This window comes from Drosophila eugracilis, unplaced genomic scaffold, assembly GCF_018153835.1.
Source record: "Drosophila eugracilis isolate 14026-0451.02 unplaced genomic scaffold, ASM1815383v1 contig_90, whole genome shotgun sequence".
In the NCBI taxonomy this organism is placed as follows: domain Eukaryota; kingdom Metazoa; phylum Arthropoda; class Insecta; order Diptera; family Drosophilidae; genus Drosophila; species Drosophila eugracilis.
Genome location: NW_024573812.1, coordinates 660,731 through 681,997, shown reverse-complemented (window position 1 = coordinate 681,997; position 21,267 = coordinate 660,731). Strand labels below are relative to the sequence as shown.

Sequence of the window (21,267 nt, the reverse complement as noted above, 5' to 3'; positions counted from 1 at the left end):
AAGTAGTCTCAATTATGTAGATTAAATATTTATTAATTAAACATACGTATTAATTGTTTTTGGTTTTTTTGGATTTCATTACTTAATTACCACAACAAGCGTTTCCAGTTTTCTTATTTGATTTACTAACAATACATTCATATACAATATTTGATAAGGGAATCAGCTCAACTGCAATATGGATTGGATTCGATTCAATGGGTCCTAAGGTCCCCGAAAATGTTAGTTAACATAATTTCAAAAAACTAATTAAACAATATTGAAAAACTGTTTTAAATTATTAAAGATTATGTAAAAAAAAACATAAAGAAACCAAAAAATGTATCCTAAACATCGTTTGAATTCCTAGTAGTTTAAGTTCTTTACAGAGAGGCTACATGCAGATTAAGCTATTAATACTCGATTGGTAAATTTCACATATTAGTTAGTTATAGAGCATTATCGATAGAGCGACGGGATGTACTGGGGGGTGGATGGGGGATCAGGATGAATTCTAGATGTGTCTTTTTGCATTCGCTGTAAACAATTTCACATGTAGTTTTGGTTAAGTTCAAATACGAATACGCAAAATGGCTGTATCGATTATATATAATACATAAATATTTGTTTTTTTTAATATATTTTATAATTTCCCTTTGTTTTTTATTTTGTTGTATGTTTACACTTCATGCAAAAGAAGAAGTTAAAAACTGTTAAGTACATATAAAAAATATGAATATTTAGCCTTGTACTGAATGCAGCTTGCAAACTATTCGGAAATCAGAAAATGAACTTAAGAACTTTTGTGGTTTTGGGTTGATGAACAATTCATTTTAAATGGAATAAGGAATGAGCAAGAAATTCATTTTTAAAGGCAATCGGAATTCAGAACAAGGCTGCTTATTATAACTATTGTTAATCATAACTATGTACAGATATTGTAAAGTACTAGACAAAAATGAGTTAAAAAACTCTTACAAAGTCAAAGCTATGATTTCATGGATTTCTTTTTTTGTTGCTTACTAAATTTCTGCCTCAAGATCGTTTAATGGAAAGATTAAAATGATTTCTCGGATATCAGACAGTCGTATTTATGTTTATATACACAACTATAATGTAGTTCATATATGTTTTGCTTACTAATTTGTTATATGTTGACTGGTTAGATAGAGTTTCGTGTTCGTGTTTACCCGTATTTGCTGTTGCAGAAGTGTCAAATCATAAAAGTTGTACGCATCACAATCGATATATATATGTATATATATATTGGTATATGTTATTTATGGAGGTTGTTGAAAGGAAGAAGGATCGAAGAAGACTGAAACTATGGCCATCGTTAGATAATATTCCGATACTACACATTCAAGGTACGAGATGCAAGATACAAAGATACATGCAATCCCCTCCAGTTGGAGTTGGGGATATGAAGAATCTGATGTGGGGATCGAGTGCTGAAACTGAAACTGAAAAATGTTTAAAACGAAAAGGAACATAATGATGATATCGCTTTCGATTTCGTTTTCTCTTTTTTTTTTGCTGAATGAATTTCGAATTTTAATCAGAGTTTTGCTCGGTTTAAGTTTGCAATTTGTTTTCCATTTTATTATCGCTCTTGCTTACGCTCTTACCAATCTACAATTTACAAGCTACGAAATTACATTGCTACATAATTATTGTTTAAATATTTTTGTTTTTTTCGTTTTGTTTTACTCGGTTTTGTTTTGGGTTTTAAAATATTATCGTTATCATTATATAGTTTATATTATATCTTTATTATTATTATTATTATTATGCCGTTGTAGCTGTTGCCATCGCTGCATAAGCATTACTTTCCTTTTTGCAATTACGAATACAATTAAAATTATTACCTTGTACAAAAATAATAATAATAATAGCATACAATAATAGTGTTCTTCTGCAACTCCCTACATATATCTCTCGACCTCACAATTTGTTGCCTCTGAAGTTGCATTCCTTAGTTAAAAAAACTAAATATAGTTTAATGTGTTTTTCGTTTAAGTTACAGGATAAGTTAATTTAATTTACGTACATTGAAAAATGTGTTTTTTGTTAATTTTTACTTTTGTTTTGTTTTTGTTTCTACGGGCTGCTCCCGTATTTGCCACGCCCCAAAGTTTTGGGATGGAGATTTGGTGCTGGGCAGGGGGACAGTGGTTCATCGGTCAAGCAGCCCGGCTAAAGCGCGTGGTTCTGAAACGGCATATGCCGGAGAGAAGTGGTCTCTTCTCCATCGTTACAACTATTCGTATCACTAAACATAGTTTCATTAATCATTAATTCTTGCTGTTATTTTGTGTGTTTTGCAATTATTATCGAATATTTACAGTTTGCTATTTAACACTTGAGTTTTTGCTGTGGTTGTTTTTGTTGTTGTTGTTGTTGTTGGTATTGGACAGGAAGGTGGATTTGAGGAGGATGGAGCTCGGATTGGATGTGGGATCGATCTCTAGCCCAAGAGAAAGAGCCAAGTTCTCGGCATGCATTTCCATATACATTGTACATATATATATATATATTTGTTTTATTAATTTAATTCTTATTATGTTTTTAGGGTTAGGCGATCTTGAAAAATAAGACCTAAATCGTTATACACACATATGCTTCTATATATAGGCTATAGAAAATCAAATTAAGCGAACTTTGTTAATGGTGGCTTTCATTTATACACTTTATTCTTATCATCCCACTTTTTAACTCTCTCTCTTGGCCCTTTCTATTCTGGCTAACAGATCTTCTAGATGCTGGCTGTTGTCTGTTTGCTGCTACAGATTATGAAAAGCTTTTTTAGGAAATCTTTTTGTAGTCACACCAAATAGTTGGAAGGGTTTTTTTCGGTTTGTCTGCCTGGATGTTTGCATATGAAATTCTGAAAAACCTACTAACTGTTTGGCTTCAGACCAGCTCGCTTTTGTTAACCAAACAGAGGGTGCAGCAGCAGTGGGCCTGCTGCAGGAGTTGGCCCACAGCCACTGGGCAGTCCACCAGAGGCAGGGATGTGGCCAACGCCTGGGTTTCCGCCTCCGTTTGCGACGATGCCAGACTGAGCGAAGTACCGCTGGGCAGTTGCAAGGGTTGCACTCGATGTTAGCTGCTGCAGCCGCTGCCGCACGCGTCTCATCTATTGATGGTGGACGTCACACCAGCTCCCCCGGCTCCTGTACTGGCGGCACCTGCTCCTCCTCCGCCGCTGCCCGCTCCAGTGGCATTCACACTCAAAGTTCCTCCATTTCCTCCCGCTCCACTTCCATTGTTGTTATTGTTGTTGTTGTTGCTCGTGGGCAGCACCACTCCTCCATTGTTGGCACTGGCTATCACCTGTTCTACGGTTAGGGCTTTGCCTACTTCCTTGGCACTCATCAGGTTTCCATCCTGTGTGCTCACATTGTTCGCATTTGTGGTAACCAATTGCCTGATGGTGGTAGTGGTCGGTCCAACAGCACCACCTGTACTATTCACAGTGGTTCCCAACGGCAGAGTCCTTGTTATGATGGCCGAATTGTTAAGGCGTCCACGGAGCACTTGCTGTAATCCACCCGGACCAAGTTGCATCTGCATCTGACCACTGTTGTTCTTCTGTAGCGGTTTCACATTTAGCAGGCTGGTATACAGCACGCGCTTGTCTCCCTGTCCAGTTTGTGAATTACCCGTAGTGGTCAGCGTTTTTAGCTTCTGATGCTGCTGTTGTTGTTGCTGATGTTGTTGGGATTTGTTCAGTAGCACCGTTGTAGTCCCCACCTGTTGCCCTTGTTCACCCCCACCGGCACTGCTCACAAAATTCAGCTTTAGGTTGGAGTTGGGCAGCTCCTTGTAATGGATCTTTTGAGTGGCTGCCGCAGCTTGCAGTTCGCTTGCTGTAGCGATGGTAAAGTTGCCAGTTGTTCCGCCGCCTCCGCTATTGCTGCTTGTCAGGAAGATCTTGTTTGCCTGCTGAGGTGTCGCCTGTGCAGTGATGATTGCCGTTGAGGCAGGGTGCAAACTGTAGTTATGATTAGCTGCTATCGCTGCCGCAGAGTTCGGCTTCAATTGCTGCTGCTGGTTTTGACCAGACACCGACTGTTGCTGCTGAAGATTCACATCTGTCACGAGCAGAGGAAACTGTGACATCTTGATCACCTTGCTAAGCTTCTGCTGCAACTGATGTTGCTGCTGCTGCTGCTGTTGTTGTTGTTGACCGTCGCTCGTGTCCATCTGATCGCCGCTGTTGCCCGTCGACGTGCCCACCAGTTCATCTATTTCTTCATGCTGCACCAATTGCTGGAGTTGCTGTTTCGTCAGTTGGATTTGCTGGTGCTGTTGCTGTATATGTTGCTTGCGCGGCAACTTTCGATTGAGCAGGAGTTTGTTAATGTCTGTAATGAATGCGTTTATTGTAGTTAATATAGTTAATATTAAATTGTTAAATTGTAATCTTTTACAAAATACTTAAGATTCGAAAAAAATTACTTAAGTATATAACATTAAATCAGATAGAAAAATCAGAATTGAGATTAGATTATGGTATAGCATTCAATAAAGTCCAAAATTTTGAAAGGTTCGAGAAATTCAATCATATTTGTTAAATATTTATCAATGTTTTTACCTGTATTCTCCGGTCCGTTGAGCTGCCGTTTTTGAGTGGCCCTGCTGGTCCAGAGGATTTGATTGGTTACCGCCTTCGGCGACGAGTCCACCGTAGTTGAGAGCACGGCTGTTGTCGCCACTGCCGTGTTTGTACCGCTCACCTGACGCCACACAATCGGTTGCTGCTGCACCAGCTGTTGCTGTTGCTGCTGGACATTGTTACGGGTGGGCGTGGCGACAAGTAAGGGCGTACTGGTGGTCACCTGTTGAACCTGCTGTTGACCCTGTTGCTGCATTCCGGCAATGCTGTGCACAGCTAGCTGCTGGACATTGGCAGTGTTGATGATGTTCACACTAGATCCTGAGTTTCCACTGCCACCCGAGGAGATATCATCATTCTGCACCTTCACATTAGAGAGAGTGATGACCGTGTTGGGTCCAATCGAAGCAGTAGTTGCTCCTCCACTTGTTACTCCCGATTTTTGGATGGCATATGTAACCTTTTGGGAGGCTGCCGCCGCAGCTGCTGCTGTGACAATCTCACCGCAGCTGGTTGTGTAAATCAAATGGTTGCCCGTGGCGCCAGCGCCGGCAGCTTGCAGCGGCGTCAGGGAACGCGAGGGATCCCGCTGCATCTGGAAGAGCAACTGCTGTTGGGGATTCTGATTCTGATTGGTGGTTTGAGGTGTCGCCTGTCGCTGTTGGACGGTCACGTTCCGTAGTTGAGCCTGAGCCAGCTGATGCTGCAACTGCTGCTGAGCGGTGAGTGTTGGCAGCGGACTGCTTCCCGTATGGGGAGTGATAGTCACAATATCGCCAACGGCTGCTCCTCCGCCATATTCCGTGCGTGCGATGATCTGCGGTCCAGCGTTGGCAAATTGATTAAGCAATTGCGTCACCTGTGGCTGTTGTTGCTGCTTCTGCGTGGTTATCTGGGCGGGTATGTTAATTAGCTGCGTTGTGGGCAGAGCAATAGCTTGTGGTTGCGCAGGTTGCGCCTGTGGGACTACAGGAACAACTTCCGCCTGGGGCTTCTCAACAGCCTCAACCTTCACAGGCAACACCGCTACTTCTTTGGGCACCACTTCTGGCTGCTCAACTTCCGCCGGCGGTTCCTCTTTCGGCGTGACAATCACTGGCGATGCTTGGCTAAAGAAGGTCTCACGCTCCTTGAGAGTCTCGGCTGTAGGGCACACGGTAAACGTGGAACTTCCCACTGGGTTTTGAACCAATTTCGGTTTGCGGTTGCGACCTGCGCGTTTAGAGGAATCGGCAGCACCCACCTTGGGTTTCTTTTCATCTATACAATCCAGCAGCTGATCAGCAATTTCCACTTCGTCCACGGCTGCCTCGCCATCCAGAATGCCATTCCAGAAGCTCGTGGCTTGGTTCAATGTCTTGGGATCATCCATTGCACACTCTTGTAGGATATTATCTAGCATATGTTCGTGGTTATCCTCGTCATCATCACCCAACAGATTGTTGATATCGTTCAGAGAGTCACCGCCACTCAGGTTGAACTCCAGGGCTGATCCTGAACCCGATCCCGAGCAGTTTGGACTCTTGCTACTGCCGCGGGCGTAGTCCTGAGTTTGCACCGTCTGCAACAGCTGGGCATCCGACTCGAGATCCGTGTATTTAAAGCCGCTACTTAGGAAATACGAACAAGAATCGTTTTCCTCCGCTTCTCGCTTGCCTAACCTATTAAGTTCCACACTTATGGGCGTGTCCTGGGTCCAGCCAACAACGTGACTATCACAGGTCTTACCCACTTCGTAATCTTGGCTATCGGACAACTCATCCGTGGGTGTTTTGGGCCGGAAGTGCAGCCAATCACGACGGATCTCCGAGAGCAGTTCATTGCAGATGTCTAACCGCTGACTGGACGTGGGCGAAAGTCCACCCATGTAGTCGGCATTGAATTCATCATCAACAGGAGGTTGGATATATAGGTCCTTGGGCCTCGTATGCATTTGGCTGTTGCGCAGATTTCGCAGACGAATCACATCCGGCAGCTGGTTTAGGCATGGAGTGGCTTCATCTTCTTCCATCCGCCTGGCGGCCTGCATCTGTTCATGCTCAACCTGTTGCTGATGCTGCTGTGCCTCCAGCTCCTTCTTAACAGCCGTATGACGGATGATGCTGCTCAGTTGGGCGAGATTGACATCGTCCTCCGCTTCATCGTCCATGAGTTCGGGAACGGATTGCGTGGACTGCAGGACTGCCGCTGTGCGAATGCTGCTTAGAGGCTCGTTGGAATCGTCGGCATCGATTAGCTCGCGCTTTATCGTCTTGGCCACATCCTCTAGTGAGGGTTCCGGATTCGTTGCCGCAAGCGTGCTCGCCGAAGCTGCTGCCTCCGCTGCAGCTGCTGCTTCTACAGCACGAGCGGCGGCCGCTGCTGCCGAGGTAGAGGCCACCGGCTGATCCTCGCCGTCGCCACCAACGATCTCCTCCGCCTCCTGCTTTATCACATTGATTTTTTCGCTAATGCTAACATCCTTATTCATAACGTTATTACTATTACTATTGTTGTTGTTCAACACGGTATTGTTGTTGTTGTTGGAACGGTGGTTGGGCTGCTGATGATTGGCTCGCGGAGGTTGCAACTGCTCCTGATCATTATTATCCAGCAGCTCTGGTGCCAGATTCTCACTAACTTCCTTATCCTCTTCCTTTTTGAGTTTTTGGCCCAAAACCAATGCCAAACGCTGAAGATAAGACCTGGGCAGTGGACCCAGTGCTGGTTTAGTGTCCTCCTCCTCCAGTTGAACCTCTCCAGCTATCGCTACCGCCTCCGAAGATCTCTTTAGACGCTTGGCTGCATTTAATTCTCGCATTTGTTCCTTCTTGCGACGCAGGCGGCGACGTTTCTGACGAAGATCTATCCAATTTTGGGGTAACGTTACTGCCGAGCTGTAGATTCCAAGTCGTGACACATTCTCATCGTCGCTGGCTGGGTATTCATCATCCACTTCCATTTCATATCGCTCCTCGAGCTCAAGTTCTTTGCTCTCCTGACCAGATTCAGTTCCAGCAGCAGGTTTTTCTATATCGCTGGGCGGTTCCACCTTGATCAGATCTGAAGCTGGCTGATCATCCTCGACAGATTTTCCGGCGGGAACCAGATCTACCACCGTGGGCGGTGAACTAGGCTTGCTCAACTGTTCTGGATCCTCCTGTTTGTGTTTATCGCTACATTTATCGACAACAACACTTTCCATCACCGTATAGTCGAGTTGCGACCAGAAATCGTCGAAATTCGTTGTGGCCCGGTCCAGAAGGATACGACCTCCACGACCCATTCGACGCCGTGCGAAGCCGATGCAACGTGGCCTGTAAGATTAGCCCGATTCGGAGTGAGTATGGGCATGGAAATGAGCCAAATATAATGGCAAACAAACCTTGGATAATTGAGGGAGGTCAGTGTGTAACGGTATTTCGCATCCGAGCCAGCTCCACTGGGCGCCATCTCCTCGTCGGCTGAGTCCCACGGATAGCGACCATCTCGTTGTCGAGTCTGTAGAAATATAGGATCAATTAAATTCTGGCTTAAAGCTCATATCCAAAACACTTACCGGCAGGTAAATACAGCTCAACTTGCGCCTAAATGCAAACGACGTCTCCTCCTCGCTCTCGGAGCCCATTTTGTTGCCATTCTGGGCACCGGTGCCGAAGTAATCCTCCTCCTCGCTGTCTGCGATCGAGTCGTTGGCTGCCGGCGAGGCACTCTGTTGTCTGCTGAGGTGATGCAGATGGTGGGGCAGGTGGTGCGCGGGCGATACCCCGGCGCCTCCAGACGCCGGCAAATACTGTTGTTGCTGCTGCTGTTGGTGCTGCTGAGGCGGCTGCTGTTGGTGTTGCTGCTTGTCTCGGGGCAGTTTGTGCTTGCGCTTCTTGTAGGGTCGCTTCTCCTTGCGACTGCTGCTCCCGTTGCCGCTGCCACTGTTGATGGCATCTGAAAAAGGAGGATAAAATTACGATTTTAAAAAACTATGAAAGGGGAATTTTTTCCTGTTATATAAAAGTGTTTAAGCTATTGTGCATTTAATGAACTTAAAACTATGTAGGTATTCGATAAAATGTTGATTGTTATTTTACGAAGTTCTATAAGCAATATAACCAATTTATTATATCATAAGCATATAGTCTTGCAAACAGAGCTATATCAAATAAGTTTAGTTAAGTTATCCCTAAACCTATTTTGCATAAAATTCTTGTGAAATTCCTAATTAGTATAAGAAATATACACCCACCCTTACCCATTGTCAGATTCGACGTGTTCAGGTACTGCGACGCTGAGCCGTAGACATTCGCATTGCCCGCCGCTCCAACGCCGCCCGGCAGCAGACCCGTGGGCAGGGCGGCCAGAATGGCACCAGCCGTTCCCACCGCCGCCGCCCCTTGTGAGTATTGGTTCGTATACAATGGATTATACGCGGGTCTGCAAATAAACAAGGATTATTTCAGTACCTTTCTGCATAAGTAAAAGGCATCTGGAAACGCACCTTGTGTTCTTGTACTGAGAATTCAGCTCCGAGTAGACAGCACCATTGAAGTCGCGCATCTCAACGCGCTTCTCAAAGATGTTCACGGTCATCTTTAGATGATCCCGCTTCGTCTCCTCGCGTCGCCGCACCATCTCCAGTATAGTGGTGGCGCGCTGCAGGTCACGTCTACAGTACAGGCAAAGAAAAAGATGGATTAGTTTAGGGTCAGGTATAGAAAGCTGGGTAATAAAATATGCTGGGTTACGGAAACTACCTGGTACGGAATAAATGGAAATTTAATGGGAAAATTCCAGGTTAAAAGACACCTTGGACAAAAGGATTCTGTATGTAAAATAATATGACTAGGGTGAAATTTTAGATTTCAAGCAATAGCCATCGAATCAAAACATTCAATTAATAAGAAGGAATTTAAAAATAAATCTTTAAAATAACACCCATGGGCTACATTTGTTCCATAGATTAAGTAGAATATGATAAGCCAGCATTAACATAATTTCTCAACCGACATTAGGCAAACGTCACTCAATTCTTACCGCAGCTTGAGCATCTTCTCGTAGGAGGCCTCATCGTTCTTCCGATTCTTGCGGGTTTGCATTTTTTCGGTCCGCCGCCGGAAGGCCAAGTACGGATTGTTGGAGCTGGCGCCGGGTCGACTCTCTGTTTTCACCGTGAGAATCAGCGGGTGTTGCTAGAAGGTGATAGAAGACATTAATTAGTATAAACGTTATTTTCATAACAAATCGAAGGTATTATTACCATTTTGAGGCGTTTGTTCAGCCAGTAGTCGTAGACGGATATGCTGGTCTCGTCGTCCTGGTTGAGCAGGGACTTGGCCTCGTTTAGAGTTACCACGGTTTGGCCGGAGCTCTTTTCCAGCCGGTCCATCATCTGCTCGAACTTGAGCTCGGTGAGCTCCAGACGCTGCTGCTGACTAAGCCAGTCCTCATCGGCACTGTCCATGTCATAGTCAGGGACCTCGGTATCCAGCCCAAGAGCTAATAAATAAGAAAATCATTTATTAGTATTCCGTCATATCCTGAATATCATTAAACTATTTTAAGATCCTTACGTTGCATGTGTATCATTTGGCGGGGCATCTTGTAGTCCGGCGGATAGTAGGCATCGTAGAAGGGCTGGTCCGTCTGCAGAACCTCGGGCGTGGGGATGATCAGGCCCGTGCATATAGCGCGTTGCAGATGGTGTTCCTACAAGAGGGGTCAGGGTCAAAATTAGTATCCGTTCTGCAAGTGTCTCAAAAATGACCACTTACCGACTCTTCCTCCTTCTCCATGCCACTGGGCATCTGCGGTACCGCCCGGTTGATGGCTGAGTACTCGGGCAGGTCCGGCAGCTCCTCCGCCAAGTAGATGGGCATCTGCTTGGACGGATCCAAATGGCGGGCTCTGAACGACAGCTTGGACATCTTGCTGGCTTTTGTTTAGATTTTGGGTAGTGGTTGTTGTGGGTGTTTTGTGGGTTGTTGTGGTGTGTGGAACGTTTTTATTTGCTGTTGCTGTGGCTGTTTTGAGTGCGTTTGCCTAGTGGAATTGGCTGCTTAGGTGGCTATGGATGCTATGGAGGCAACGATTGCTCCGGCTGTCCAACTGCAGTGGGCAGATTTTGTGCTGCTACTGCTACTTTGGATTCTGGAGGATCTACTCCGATGCGTGACCGGCGTTGTGTTGGTTCCTCTACTCGCTGATGAGGGGGCTGTTTTCGTTAGCTGGACCTGGAGTTGGACCTTCTTGGGGCTCAACAGGTGCTCCTGCTTCTGAACCTGACACCGATCCCGATCCTGAGCACCGGGGCTGCGGTGGCTGTGGCTGCTCTGCCAGCTGGTTAACGCAGCCCCTGTGCCCGTTGCCCTGGCCGAAGACGTAGTGCCACTGCTGGTAAGGTTTGGATGTGGATTGGCGACTATATAGGGCGTGTCCTCCTCCCCCTGGACACCGTCCACCACCTTCTCCTCGTCCTTCTTCTTCTCCTTATCCTCCTCCCGGTCCTCCTCCCTCGGCTGTCGTCTTTGATCCTCGCGAACTCTAGCTGACTGCGCCGACAGCAGGATAATGGCCAAGGGAATGAACTGGTGGCAATTACGACGACAACGCAGTGGTAGCAACAACAGTGACAGTAAATGCAGCAGATGTGTCGACGACATTTTTCACGTTGAAATCGAAGGTTCTGTGTGAATTGGCATAATTACGTTCATCAAATTTGCACATTTCAGTTCATCATCGTTTTAGGCTAAATCGGAATTGTGTTCTTGTTTTTGTTTTCTTCCTCTTCTTGTTATTATTTATTATTATTTCGCCTTGGCTTTCGTGTTATCGGTTGGCTGATAAAAAATCTAGAATCGAGAACAACAACAGAAAACTAGTAAGTAAACAATCGAACACACACACGTAAGCATTTAAATGTGATGGATAGCGCGCGCGGGAAAAATATCACAAATAAACGCAGACCCACACATATGTATCATGTATTTTTCTTTACTTTTGCTTTAGATTAATAAAAACACGCACAAAAACATGCTCACTATGAATCATTTGCTTCTGCTTATTACGTTCTGTTTTTGTCTGTTATTAAAATGCGAAAAAATGCAAAATCATACAGACGACGAAGAAAAAGGCGGCATAAACAAACACACGCGCGCAAACACACATCTCAAACAAATGCGGCGAATTTAATACTGCTTTTTCCGCGAGGTATTTCACTTTGCAGTACCCTGTTAGCTAACATTTTGTTTGTACAGAACTCTGTTATGTGAGAAAAAAAAACGCAAACTCCGCCTCATGTGGGTTTTGTTTTTTGCTTTTATCCACCAAATTAGTAATTAGCCGCCAAGTGCGTGTATTTTTTTAGGCCAGCGCTATTTTTTCACACACTTTACCGCACTTTTCATGCATCAGCGAGCTCAATCTGGTTGATAAATCGGTCGAAAAATTTACACATATAAACCCGATTTTGCGTATAGCGTGGTTTCGCTGGAAAGCAATAATGGCGGCCAGAGAGCCGAACACCGACGACGCCGAGGACTGCTGGGCCGCGAATAATTTGATCCGTCGGCGGCGATAACGATAAGCGGTTGCCGATATATTATCCTTATTTTCATTTCCCTATATCATTAACTGTTTGTTTAAAATGTAATATTCACATTTGGAATTTATCGTTTTGCTTAATATTCTTTTTTCTTGTAAAATATACAATTTATTTTTGCAATTGTTATCGATAGATCGCCGTTGGCCACACTTAATTGCCGGCCTCTCACTGCGGTTACACTCCGAACGTTACATTAGCGCCTCCTAGCGAGCTCCTCGCACACTAGATGCAACGCTGCATGATTTTTTTTTTCACAAACAAAAAAATCGATTTAGATTTTTTCATGCACATTTTTCACTTTATTTGCGAGGCATTTATGCCAATAATATGATCAAACGATCTGATTTTCAGCGTATTTACCACTGCCACACCGTTTACAGCTAAATTTAAGCAGTTAGGCTAACGCAAACGTTCGATTTTGTTCTTCAGCAGCGGGACACGTTTTTACTTATGGGCGGCCATTACGAATGAAATTTCGGAGTTGTCGGAGTCGAACGAAATCGTCGCCAGAGTGGCGAAATTATTTTGGCTAGGCCTCTAGGCGAAGTAGGTAACCGTTTTCAGTGCGGTTTTCGGCTAAATCTGTGGAATTTTGAGATGGGTCGGATGCATACATTGGGACAGCTGGGACCTAGCTGCATTTATTTAATTTGTTGTTAATTTACGCAGCCCAAATAGACCAGCTGCCCAGCTAGTGGTGGACGAATTATTCGGAGTCGCAAGGCTTTAGGGTATTTTGTTTTGTTATCGAAAGTACTCACCCTTGCGTTGACAACTGAAATAAACTAACGCGTAGGTTTTTAAATTTGAAGTTTTGAATTTGTTGAATGCATTTATTCTTAACGGTTATTGCGAATATTGAGACTGATATCTTACCCAACAATATTCCATATATTAAAATTTTTAAATCTTTTAGAAATGTTATTTTATTTGAATTGTCTATTTTATTTGGGAACACATGAAAATTGAAAACTGATTTTACCTTAAAAAAGTTCACTTTATTTATTCGTTTAAATGCTTTTGTTTTATTATAATCTCTTACAAGGCTTTTCGTACTCGCTGTTTTGCTTAACTTTGTTTATTTGCTAGTTACAATGTCTTGATAGTTTTAAGGTGCTCGTTGACTTTTCATCTCTTTTCATTTTTGGTTTTGGAATACAATTAAAATATTGTCGACATTCTTTAACAATTTCTGGGAGTAATGCTGATTTGGCCAAGCGATTTTGAATGGTAATTTATGTTGGTATATATATTTGTCCAGCAAAGCGAGTTGGAAGCACCTGCTTAGTAAAAGTTAAGCCTCAAAGCTTTGTTTTTAAAGCCCCAAGCAGAAGAAGCTTGATTTGATTAGATCCCGCGCCGATCCTCCAACGGGTTTTCAGCTGCTTTAGTATCCTTAGTTTTCTTCGGATTATTTTGTATCTTTTTTTTTGTATTTTTATTTTTGGTTAATGGCCGCACGGACGTTCACAATTACAGTTGGGGCGGCGACCGCCTGTGGCCAAGAGCGATTTTTGGGGGGAATATTCGCCGGTTACAGGCGGCGCCCGATTTTTTCATTTCTACCCTCGAAGTTTCAGCTGCTCGGCAATGCACGCGCTCCTGCCGTCCACAAAATGCAAGAATTTAATTTTATAAAAAAATTATATAATATTCGGTTGTATTTGTGGAACGGCTGTCGCGGCATTGCGACCACTGTGGCATGGATTGCGATGGCGTACATGATGAAAAACATAGTCAGACAGTGGTGTCGTATGTGAAAAAGCACCATTTTCGTGGGTGGCTGTGGGTGGTGGGGCGTGTCGCAGCTGTGAGAGAGAGATCAAGAGCTCTCTGTCGCACCTGCGCAATCTTGTTGGTGGTGGAAAACAGTGGCGTACAAAGGTGAAGAGGTTTTCTTTAAACTGAAATAGCCCCTTTTGACATTTTCCATTGTACGCCACTGGTGGAACATATGTGAACGCCATCTGCGCAGGCGCCACCTGGCGAGGTGGGCGAAGAAAAGGTGAGTTGAGGTGAGTGAGTGAGTGAGCGAGTGGTGGGGAATACCAGATGTGAGCGTGGTGAGCTGAAGTGTTAACTGAATTTAAAATCTGAATTATCTGCTATTATCAAGATGGATAATCGAACTAAAGAGCCAACCAATAAATCAACTTAAAACATAAAAGCGACTGCTGATTCTTCTAGAGAGTTGGTTTTGTGGGCTTTTTGTGTCTCTTTGGTTTTATCTCTTTTCTTTTGCAATATTCATCAACCAATACCAATAATCAGTTTAGTTAGCATTGCGCTATATTGGTAAGATCTTTGATATTAATTTAGTGCTTTTTGTATTGTGAGGAATCTATGGATTTGAAGCTAAGGCCCACCATTGTCGGGCTCTGCGAACGGTTTTAATATTCATGTTTTTGTCTGAAAAAACGCGCCTACAAGTAGTAAAAATTTACCATTTGTTTTATAGTATATTCATGAGTTGGTTGATCGTTTTCTCTAAGTGCATCGCTAATTCTGTAACTGTATCGTATTTTCTGTATATATTTCGCTAACATTCAGTGAGTGTTTTTGTGTTTTTGCGTGTACTTCAATTGTTGCTGTTTTTTTTTTTAGTTTAGTTTAGTTTATATGCTACAGGTGTGGCTCTAGTGAAAGAGTTCTATGTGGTTTCTGTTTTGGAAGAAAGTTAGTAAAAATAGTCTTAAGATCAAACAGAGTTGTTAGGATAGTGTGAGATAGTTAAACAGATAGAAAGATATACAGAGAGATATAGAGGAGATACAGAGAAAGAGAAATATAGAGTATGTTGGCGCTGAGATAGTTGATGTTGAAACTACAAAAAGTACTAAATTAAAATATGTTATTTTTGCACTACATAATCCGTGTGTATTTTATTTTTGTTTTTTGTTTTGTTTTTAACTTCATTGCCTTTTTTCGATTAATGTTTATTGTTTTTGTTTTTGTTTTTGTTTAAACTTTGAAACGCATTAACCGTCAATCAATCAATCAAATACTGGTTATAAGAATATTGTCAACATTCACAAACCAAAATCGGTTAGATATTTGTGGTTAAAATATATAAGTTTATCTGTTATCGAACAAACCAACATACCAGGAAAGCAAGAAACCATACAAATCGAACAGAAAAACGAATGGTGTAAACATTGCATTGGGGATTTTCGCTAAGTGTAGGGGGCTTCTTTTCGTGGAGGGGGGCTAGGAGGCGGGAAGGGTGCTGGATCGAGGGAGGAGTGAAAGTGTGTGTTTGTGTGTGTGTACCACCAAGATAGGCCGGCTAAAATCCGATATCCCATCCATCTACGAGCGAGGCAAGATCGAACTAAGAAAACGGTGCGCAACTGTACTTGAATTTTTTGGATTTAATTTGTTTTTTTTTTTCATTTTTGGGTTGTTTTGGCTTGTGACTTACCTGTGCCCAAGCAACGAAATTAATTCACATGCTTCCCGGTTGGACGGATATGGATATTCTATTGTTTTCTTTTTTTTAGTTAGTTTTTTTTTCGTTAAGCATTTTTGAACTAAAGCCAAGTCTAGGGGTAAGTATTATACAAATGCGTGGGCAAAAGTGCACGAATGTTGAAAAGTTGGTTAAGTGAGTAGCAAGTAGATAAAGCAAATATAATAGCTAAAAGTTAACGGCAAAAGTTGAGAGTAAATTTTGCTAGAGATATATACGTATGGTAAAAATGGTTGTTTATTAGCCAATCTTCAATTATACAAATGAAAAGTTTTACGCTTAGAATACAAAACTTCAAGTCGAATACTCTAGTCGAGATGATAATAATCATAACTATTAATTCATAATATTAAGTCAAATTCCAAAAATGTAAATCATAAACTATGTAAGCTATAAGTTCCGATTCGATTCGATTCGTTTTAAAACTATCACTAGCATGAATGAGAATTGATTCAATTTCAATTTCATAATGAGGGATACGGGCTGTTAACGGATCTTGGGTACGGGATCGGAATTTGGGATCGGGTATCATCTACTTACAATCTAATTATCACTTGTTGAACATAAACCAAAAGGGACCAGGGTGATCGGTACTTTATACAGTTTTGGTGCTGGTGGCAGGTTCTATGAGGTTAACTACACTAAGATCGATAGGTCACCAAAGTTCGGTCTCATTGTTGCTTCGTTACGTGATATGATGCGTGGGGATTATTTGTGTTCTTTTTTTTTTTTTTTTTTTGGATTTTTTAAGGTCCAAGCGAGAACCGAGAGTACAGCTTAATGGCTAAGATCTAGGATACAGAGTATTAACAACAAAGTAACGTTTTATGCATTATGGAGTTCACTTCCGACTTTGGAATAAACAAGATGAGCAAATGTTCCACTTGGTCACTGCAAATACTTTTTGGATGATATTTGATATTTCTTTTTTGGGTTTTCGCTTTTGGTTTTTGGGGCTGACTATATATACAGTGTGTCTCTGGGGTGTCGAGTTATTCCAAGTTTACATATGATTTAGACAAATGTTTAAAAGTAAGTCTATAAACGTATTAAGGTGTGAATCGATTACTGGCTTCGGTTTTTTCTTTTTGGTTTGGCCCTCTGGTCGGGGGCATTTACAAATGTAAGTAACAACGAAATCAAAATGTAATAATCACTACAATTCCTACTTAAGCGCTACATGCTTCAGCTTTAGCATCAACAACATGCAATTCAAATACCGACTACGAGTTCGGATTCAGATTCGATTTCGATTGGAATCGATAACTCGCATCTCAAGAACTCTGTGCATCCAAAGCTCGCTATATATAGTGTCTGTGTTTACTGTGTGTGTGTGTGTGTGATAGTCAAAATTGAGAAAGCCTTCTGTCTTTGGAAGCTTTGGTATGCATTCACATTCCTTGGATCGGTAACTCGAGCTTTCGCTAGGTGCTGATCAAAAACTACTCGAAGTCCGTTCTTCTCAGGACTGTGCTCCAAAATCAAATCAATCGTAAACTGTTATCGTAATGAAATCAAATCAAGCTACAAATCAAACGCTTAGATAGAGATAGGAAGAGAGATAGTGAGTTCGTGTAGGGTATTTATCTATGTGTGTTGTATGTTCTATATGTTCTGAGAGTGTCTGTATGTGTGTGTGTGGATATCTGTGGGTGAGCCTAACACTTTCTATCTGCTGAGCAATCGAGAAATTAGCCATGACACTGCCACTGCGATGGGTATGAGATGCAGCTGGCAACCGTTAGTGTGTAAATTTTTACTAGAATTGCACATATCTTCCTCACAAAAGCACATATGTCCATTGCCTGAACTTTCCATCATGCACACGTGATCGACCATGAATAAATTGATCTGTAACTGTGACGTACACATGCGTCGCACCACCTCGTACGCTGCAAGATAAAGAGAGAGAGAGAGAGAGAGAGCAAGAGAAGAGAGAGAGAGAGATGGGGACACGGACACACAGAGGTGTTGATCAATCAGTCAATGGGTAATCAATTCGCAAATAGGGGACATGCAAGTACAGTCGCGTACAATGTCCTGGGTACAGTAGTGTTGGGGTTGCAAAGTACTCACGTGATCTCTGATGCCGCACCATTTTTACGCAGCAACCGTTGCAGGTCATCAAGGGCGGTTGGTCCCTTGGCAGGGCAGTATAGTTGAAAGGATCCTGGATGAAAACGTAAGTATTAATCTATTTCGAACATTTCGATAACTATTTTCCAACCTTGCAGCGGGCATCTGTCCAGGAATCGCACTCATAGCAGTAAATCGATCGCGCTATATCAAAGAATATATTGTTATTATCAACTTCTTAATACTTTATGCTTCTCTGCTGAACTTCGGATTAGTTTGAGGTTAGGTTAGCTTGGGTACAGGAACGCCAGTAACACGTGCAACAGACAAAAGCATGCCAAGTGTTGCCAACACAAAACAAACAGCAGGCAGAAAACATTTATCGATACCAATTTGGAAATCAACAGGTGGTTTTGCTTTCTCTTGAATAGTTTTTTTGTGATATTTAAGCAGGTGTTTCGTAACATATCTAAAGACAAACCTACGTTTGCAAAGAATAATTGAAAAAACCGAAAAACACATTTATGTAGAAGGATTTACTGGGGGATGCCTTTGATGGAAAAGTGTCTTTTCAAAGCATGCAACCGCACTCACATACTGGTACACCACATACAGACACACACAGATAACTAGGATAAAGTAACGGTTTTTCTGGATATAGTTGGCTTCAGAGCTTTGTTCTTGATCTTTGCTTTTTTCGACTTAAAATGTGAATTCGAATAATATGTTAAATAAAAAAAGGCAATGCTTAACTGAATATAAATCATCTTTAGGTTTTGACTTTATTTAATTCCGAAACTCACTTTACCACAGATTGAACACCTCATTCAATGAATTCTTGAAGGATAGTTGAAAGGAAATAAAACTTAAAATGGCAGGAAAGTCTAAAAAGCCTTAGTGCAAAACAAACTAGAGTAAGAAGAGAGTGCAACCGAAAGAAATGTGAATTTAGGAAAGACTTAGAGAGGGGATGCCCCAAAGAACTGAATGGATATTGGTGGCAAAGCTTTAGGTATGAGCGAAATATAGCTCCGATCTATCGGTCGATCGGGCATTGAATATACGAAAACGAAAACAGATCTTAAGTAACACTGATAATCCAAAAATATTCCTTATTCAATGGCGAACTCGAAGTAAACCGATTCGAGTTAGTTAGAAATAGATTGATAATACATATACTTATGCATGACTCATATTTTCTTATATTTTGGCAAAAAGGTAATCGATAGGTTTAAGCAAATGGTTTCTGCTTTGGAATGGCAATGGACTCATACTTTGACATTCGGCTGAGGTCTGCGGAATCCATATGAAAGTTAGAAATCCGATAACGGCTGCAAATAAATAATGGAAGAGAGAGAGCAAAGTAGAAGTGGGCAGTAGAAGGAGCACGAACCAAAGATACAAAATCAAGGGGGGTTTCGTTTTAAGGAAGTTGAGGATCAGACAATGCCCCGTGACAGGTACAGTTGAGTCTTAAGCCTGTTTCAGTTCCAAAATTTCCCTAAAGCAAGCCAAACTGTACCTACCATTGAGTTATTAGCTGAAGTTTTAAGGTTTTGAGGAGAAAATAGAGTTGGTTGGGTGAAATGTTTGACAATCTACACATGTTGAGGGTGACTAATCTCGATATTCACAGTGTTCCAATGCCATTCGTTTCCACCGCCTACTTGAAAACATTACCAAGGTGACAGTGTTGTAAAAGGCACAGAGGAAAGACAATTTTTATACAAATTACGTTTACATTTTTTTTAGTGTGAACTTCACTGCAATTCAAGACGCATACGTGTTGTTGTTATTATTATTATTATTGTTGTTGTTGTTGTTGGATGTGACCAGGAATATGCAATATATATGGGTAGATAGAATGTATATAGAGTACAGACAGCTGCTTACAGTCGATATACGAGTATAACGGCATTTACAATCAACGGCACGTACGAAACGAAACCAATAATCAAAATCAAACCAAACTCAAATCGAACGCAACAATTGCTTTTCACTTTTTTACAAGGGATTATTTTTCTTTTTTTTTAATACTTGTTTTGTTTTGTTTTTTATTTTAGATTAGTACAAAAACTGAAGGTAATTTTGTTTTTGAAATCGAATGGTTGGGGGGGAAATCATACGCAAAACGAAACTTACTTGGAAAACAATTATCGGTGGTAGCGAATTTTGCCAATGCCAAAAAAACTATAGATTTATCATTTTTGTTACCGATGGAAAATGAAAAATAAAAATAATGTAAAAAATGTTTTCAATCAAATTCAATTGAATTGTGAATGGCTTAGCAGCTAAAAAGGCAAAAGGAAAATCAATTATCTCGCTGCGCTATCTAAACAATTTCGATCATTTCGCACTTAAATGGAATTTCCCTAAAAACTCATTCAAATTTATGTTTATAGTCCAGCGAACATTTCACTTTCCTAATTGAATGAAATACAAAAATATAGTTCATATTTCATTTCCCTATATTTAATGATTAGTTCTCAGTGTCTCTGTTTTATTGCCGAAACGAATAAACCAATAATCTTGTGTATATAAAAATTCCTTTGATCTGTGTGAGAGACTAAGGTTATGGTCCATAAAGCAGCGGGAACTTATGCTGGCTAGCTCTTTCGGTTTATTGTTCGGCTTCTGTTTACCATTAAATTCGATGTGCTGTTGACCTTTGTTCATTAATAATTTGATGATTATTTCTATTGCTATAGCTGAGTGTTTTGCTTGATGGGTGTGGTGATGGATGAGTGAAGGGATTACCTGTTAAGACCAACAGCCAATTGCCGACTGCATTTCTCTGCGTCGACATCTTGGTCGCTTTTCCGGCTTTCCACCCACCTGAAATTATAGGTTTAATATGTTATTTTAATTTGGGTTAAGTTAGCCTAAGAACTTACTTAAAGTGGGCCTTAATTGTCTGAGGTTTTACTATCTTCTGTCTGCAATCTGCACTCAGGTCCTGTTCCTCCAGCGAAGCATTATGCTGCCGTCACTAGAATGGGTATTAAGTTTAAAAATTATTCTCTGATAATTACTCAAAATCACATCTAAATTTACAATAACAAACCTTCCTAAGACAACTAAAATATTTTCTTTATTTACCAAAAAGTTTGTAGTGCTTAAATCTGAGTTTTATAATCAACAAATTCCAGCAATTTTCCCTCCTTTAAAATCTGTCCTATTTTTAATCCCTAGAGATTTCCCACAATAGAATTTGGAGGCACAAGAAATTAACACTTTCCGGAATAACGAGCAACTCTGGTTTCCCAACTTTTATGGCGCGTTAATGGTGCACATGGGCGAGGGTTGACCGAAGAGTTGCCCCAAAAATGATTTGTGGCAACACTTAAAGTTGCCATGGAACAGCCTCAAATGTGTACGTCAATATGACAATATAAATATATGACAATCTATATATATATATGTATATATATATGGTGTATATATAAGTAGATCAAAAACGAGGCTCTAAAAATAGAGAGGCACAACCTCTAATAAGTGTTCTAGGTCAATCAGTGCGTGTGTGAGTGTGTGTATTTCGTGTGATGGCTGAGT

The 21,267-nt window shown here is 41.6% G+C and overlaps 3 protein-coding genes across 10 annotated transcripts; all 3 read right to left on the bottom strand.

The window, feature by feature from the left end:
* Positions 1-1,553: 1,553 nt before the first annotated feature.
* LOC108106546 lies at positions 1,554-10,601 on the bottom strand. Of its 2 annotated transcripts, none has more exons than XM_017213703.2 (10): positions 10,342-10,601; positions 10,141-10,276; positions 9,828-10,066; positions 9,605-9,759; positions 9,069-9,236; positions 8,817-9,004; positions 8,139-8,518; positions 7,965-8,080; positions 4,580-7,896; positions 1,554-4,349 (listed from the first exon to the last, which is right to left on the bottom strand). In XM_017213703.2, exons 1-10 carry the CDS (start codon positions 10,492-10,494, stop codon positions 3,115-3,117), a joined length of 6,087 nt encoding a protein of 2,028 aa, XP_017069192.1. In that variant the 5' UTR covers positions 10,495-10,601; the 3' UTR covers positions 1,554-3,114. The 2 variants fall into 2 exon arrangements, with proteins under 2 accessions (XP_017069192.1, XP_017069193.1); XM_017213704.2 differs by having other exon boundaries at positions 8,823-9,004.
* Positions 10,602-10,626: 25 nt separating this feature from the next.
* Positions 10,627-12,715, bottom strand: LOC108106547. Of its 6 annotated transcripts, none has more exons than XM_017213707.2 (2): positions 12,363-12,715; positions 10,627-11,418 (listed from the first exon to the last, which is right to left on the bottom strand). In XM_017213707.2, exon 2 carries the CDS (start codon positions 11,227-11,229, stop codon positions 10,627-10,629), a length of 603 nt encoding a protein of 200 aa, XP_017069196.1. In that variant the 5' UTR covers positions 11,230-11,418; positions 12,363-12,715. The 6 variants fall into 6 exon arrangements, with proteins under 6 accessions (XP_017069196.1, XP_017069194.1, XP_017069199.1 ...); XM_017213705.2 differs by having other exon boundaries at positions 12,531-12,715; XM_017213710.2 differs by having other exon boundaries at positions 12,542-12,715.
* A 460-nt stretch (positions 12,716-13,175) lies between these two features.
* LOC108106560 (protein quiver) lies at positions 13,176-20,706 on the bottom strand. Of its 2 annotated transcripts, none has more exons than XM_017213725.2 (6): positions 20,610-20,706; positions 20,473-20,550; positions 19,858-19,905; positions 17,867-17,919; positions 17,716-17,809; positions 13,176-17,531 (listed from the first exon to the last, which is right to left on the bottom strand). In XM_017213725.2, exons 2-6 carry the CDS (start codon positions 20,519-20,521, stop codon positions 17,308-17,310), a joined length of 468 nt encoding a protein of 155 aa, XP_017069214.1. In that variant the 5' UTR covers positions 20,522-20,550; positions 20,610-20,706; the 3' UTR covers positions 13,176-17,307. The 2 variants fall into 2 exon arrangements, with proteins under 2 accessions (XP_017069214.1, XP_017069213.1); XM_017213724.2 differs by lacking the exon at positions 19,858-19,905 and adding an exon at positions 18,990-19,046.
* Between the last annotated feature and the right edge of the window lie 561 nt (positions 20,707-21,267).

What these genes read in the sequence shown, in the direction of transcription:
- LOC108106546 (XM_017213703.2), bottom strand. Translation starts at nt 10,494, where the DNA reads ATGTCCAAGCTGTCGTTCAGAGCCCGCCATTTGGATCCGTCCAAGCAG. An exon ending in TCTCAGTACAAGAACACAAG is followed by an intron (nt 9,005 to 9,068) that starts GTGCGTTTCCAG and finishes GTTTATTTGCAG; the next exon opens with ACCCGCGTATAATCCATTGT. An exon ending in TGAGCTGTATTTACCTGCCG is followed by an intron (nt 8,081 to 8,138) that starts GTAAGTGTTTTG and finishes ATATTTCTACAG; the next exon opens with ACTCGACAACGAGATGGTCG.
- LOC108106547 (XM_017213707.2), bottom strand. Translation starts at nt 11,229, where the DNA reads ATGTCGTCGACACATCTGCTGCATTTACTGTCACTGTTGTTGCTACCA.
- LOC108106560 (XM_017213724.2), bottom strand. Translation starts at nt 20,521, where the DNA reads ATGTCGACGCAGAGAAATGCAGTCGGCAATTGGCTGTTGGTCTTAACA. An exon ending in GACCTCAGCCGAATGTCAAA is followed by an intron (nt 17,920 to 18,989) that starts GTATGAGTCCAT and finishes TCTTTGATATAG; the next exon opens with CGCGATCGATTTACTGCTAT. An exon ending in GGACAGATGCCCGCTGCAAG is followed by an intron (nt 17,810 to 17,866) that starts GTTGGAAAATAG and finishes GTTTTCATCCAG; the next exon opens with GATCCTTTCAACTATACTGC.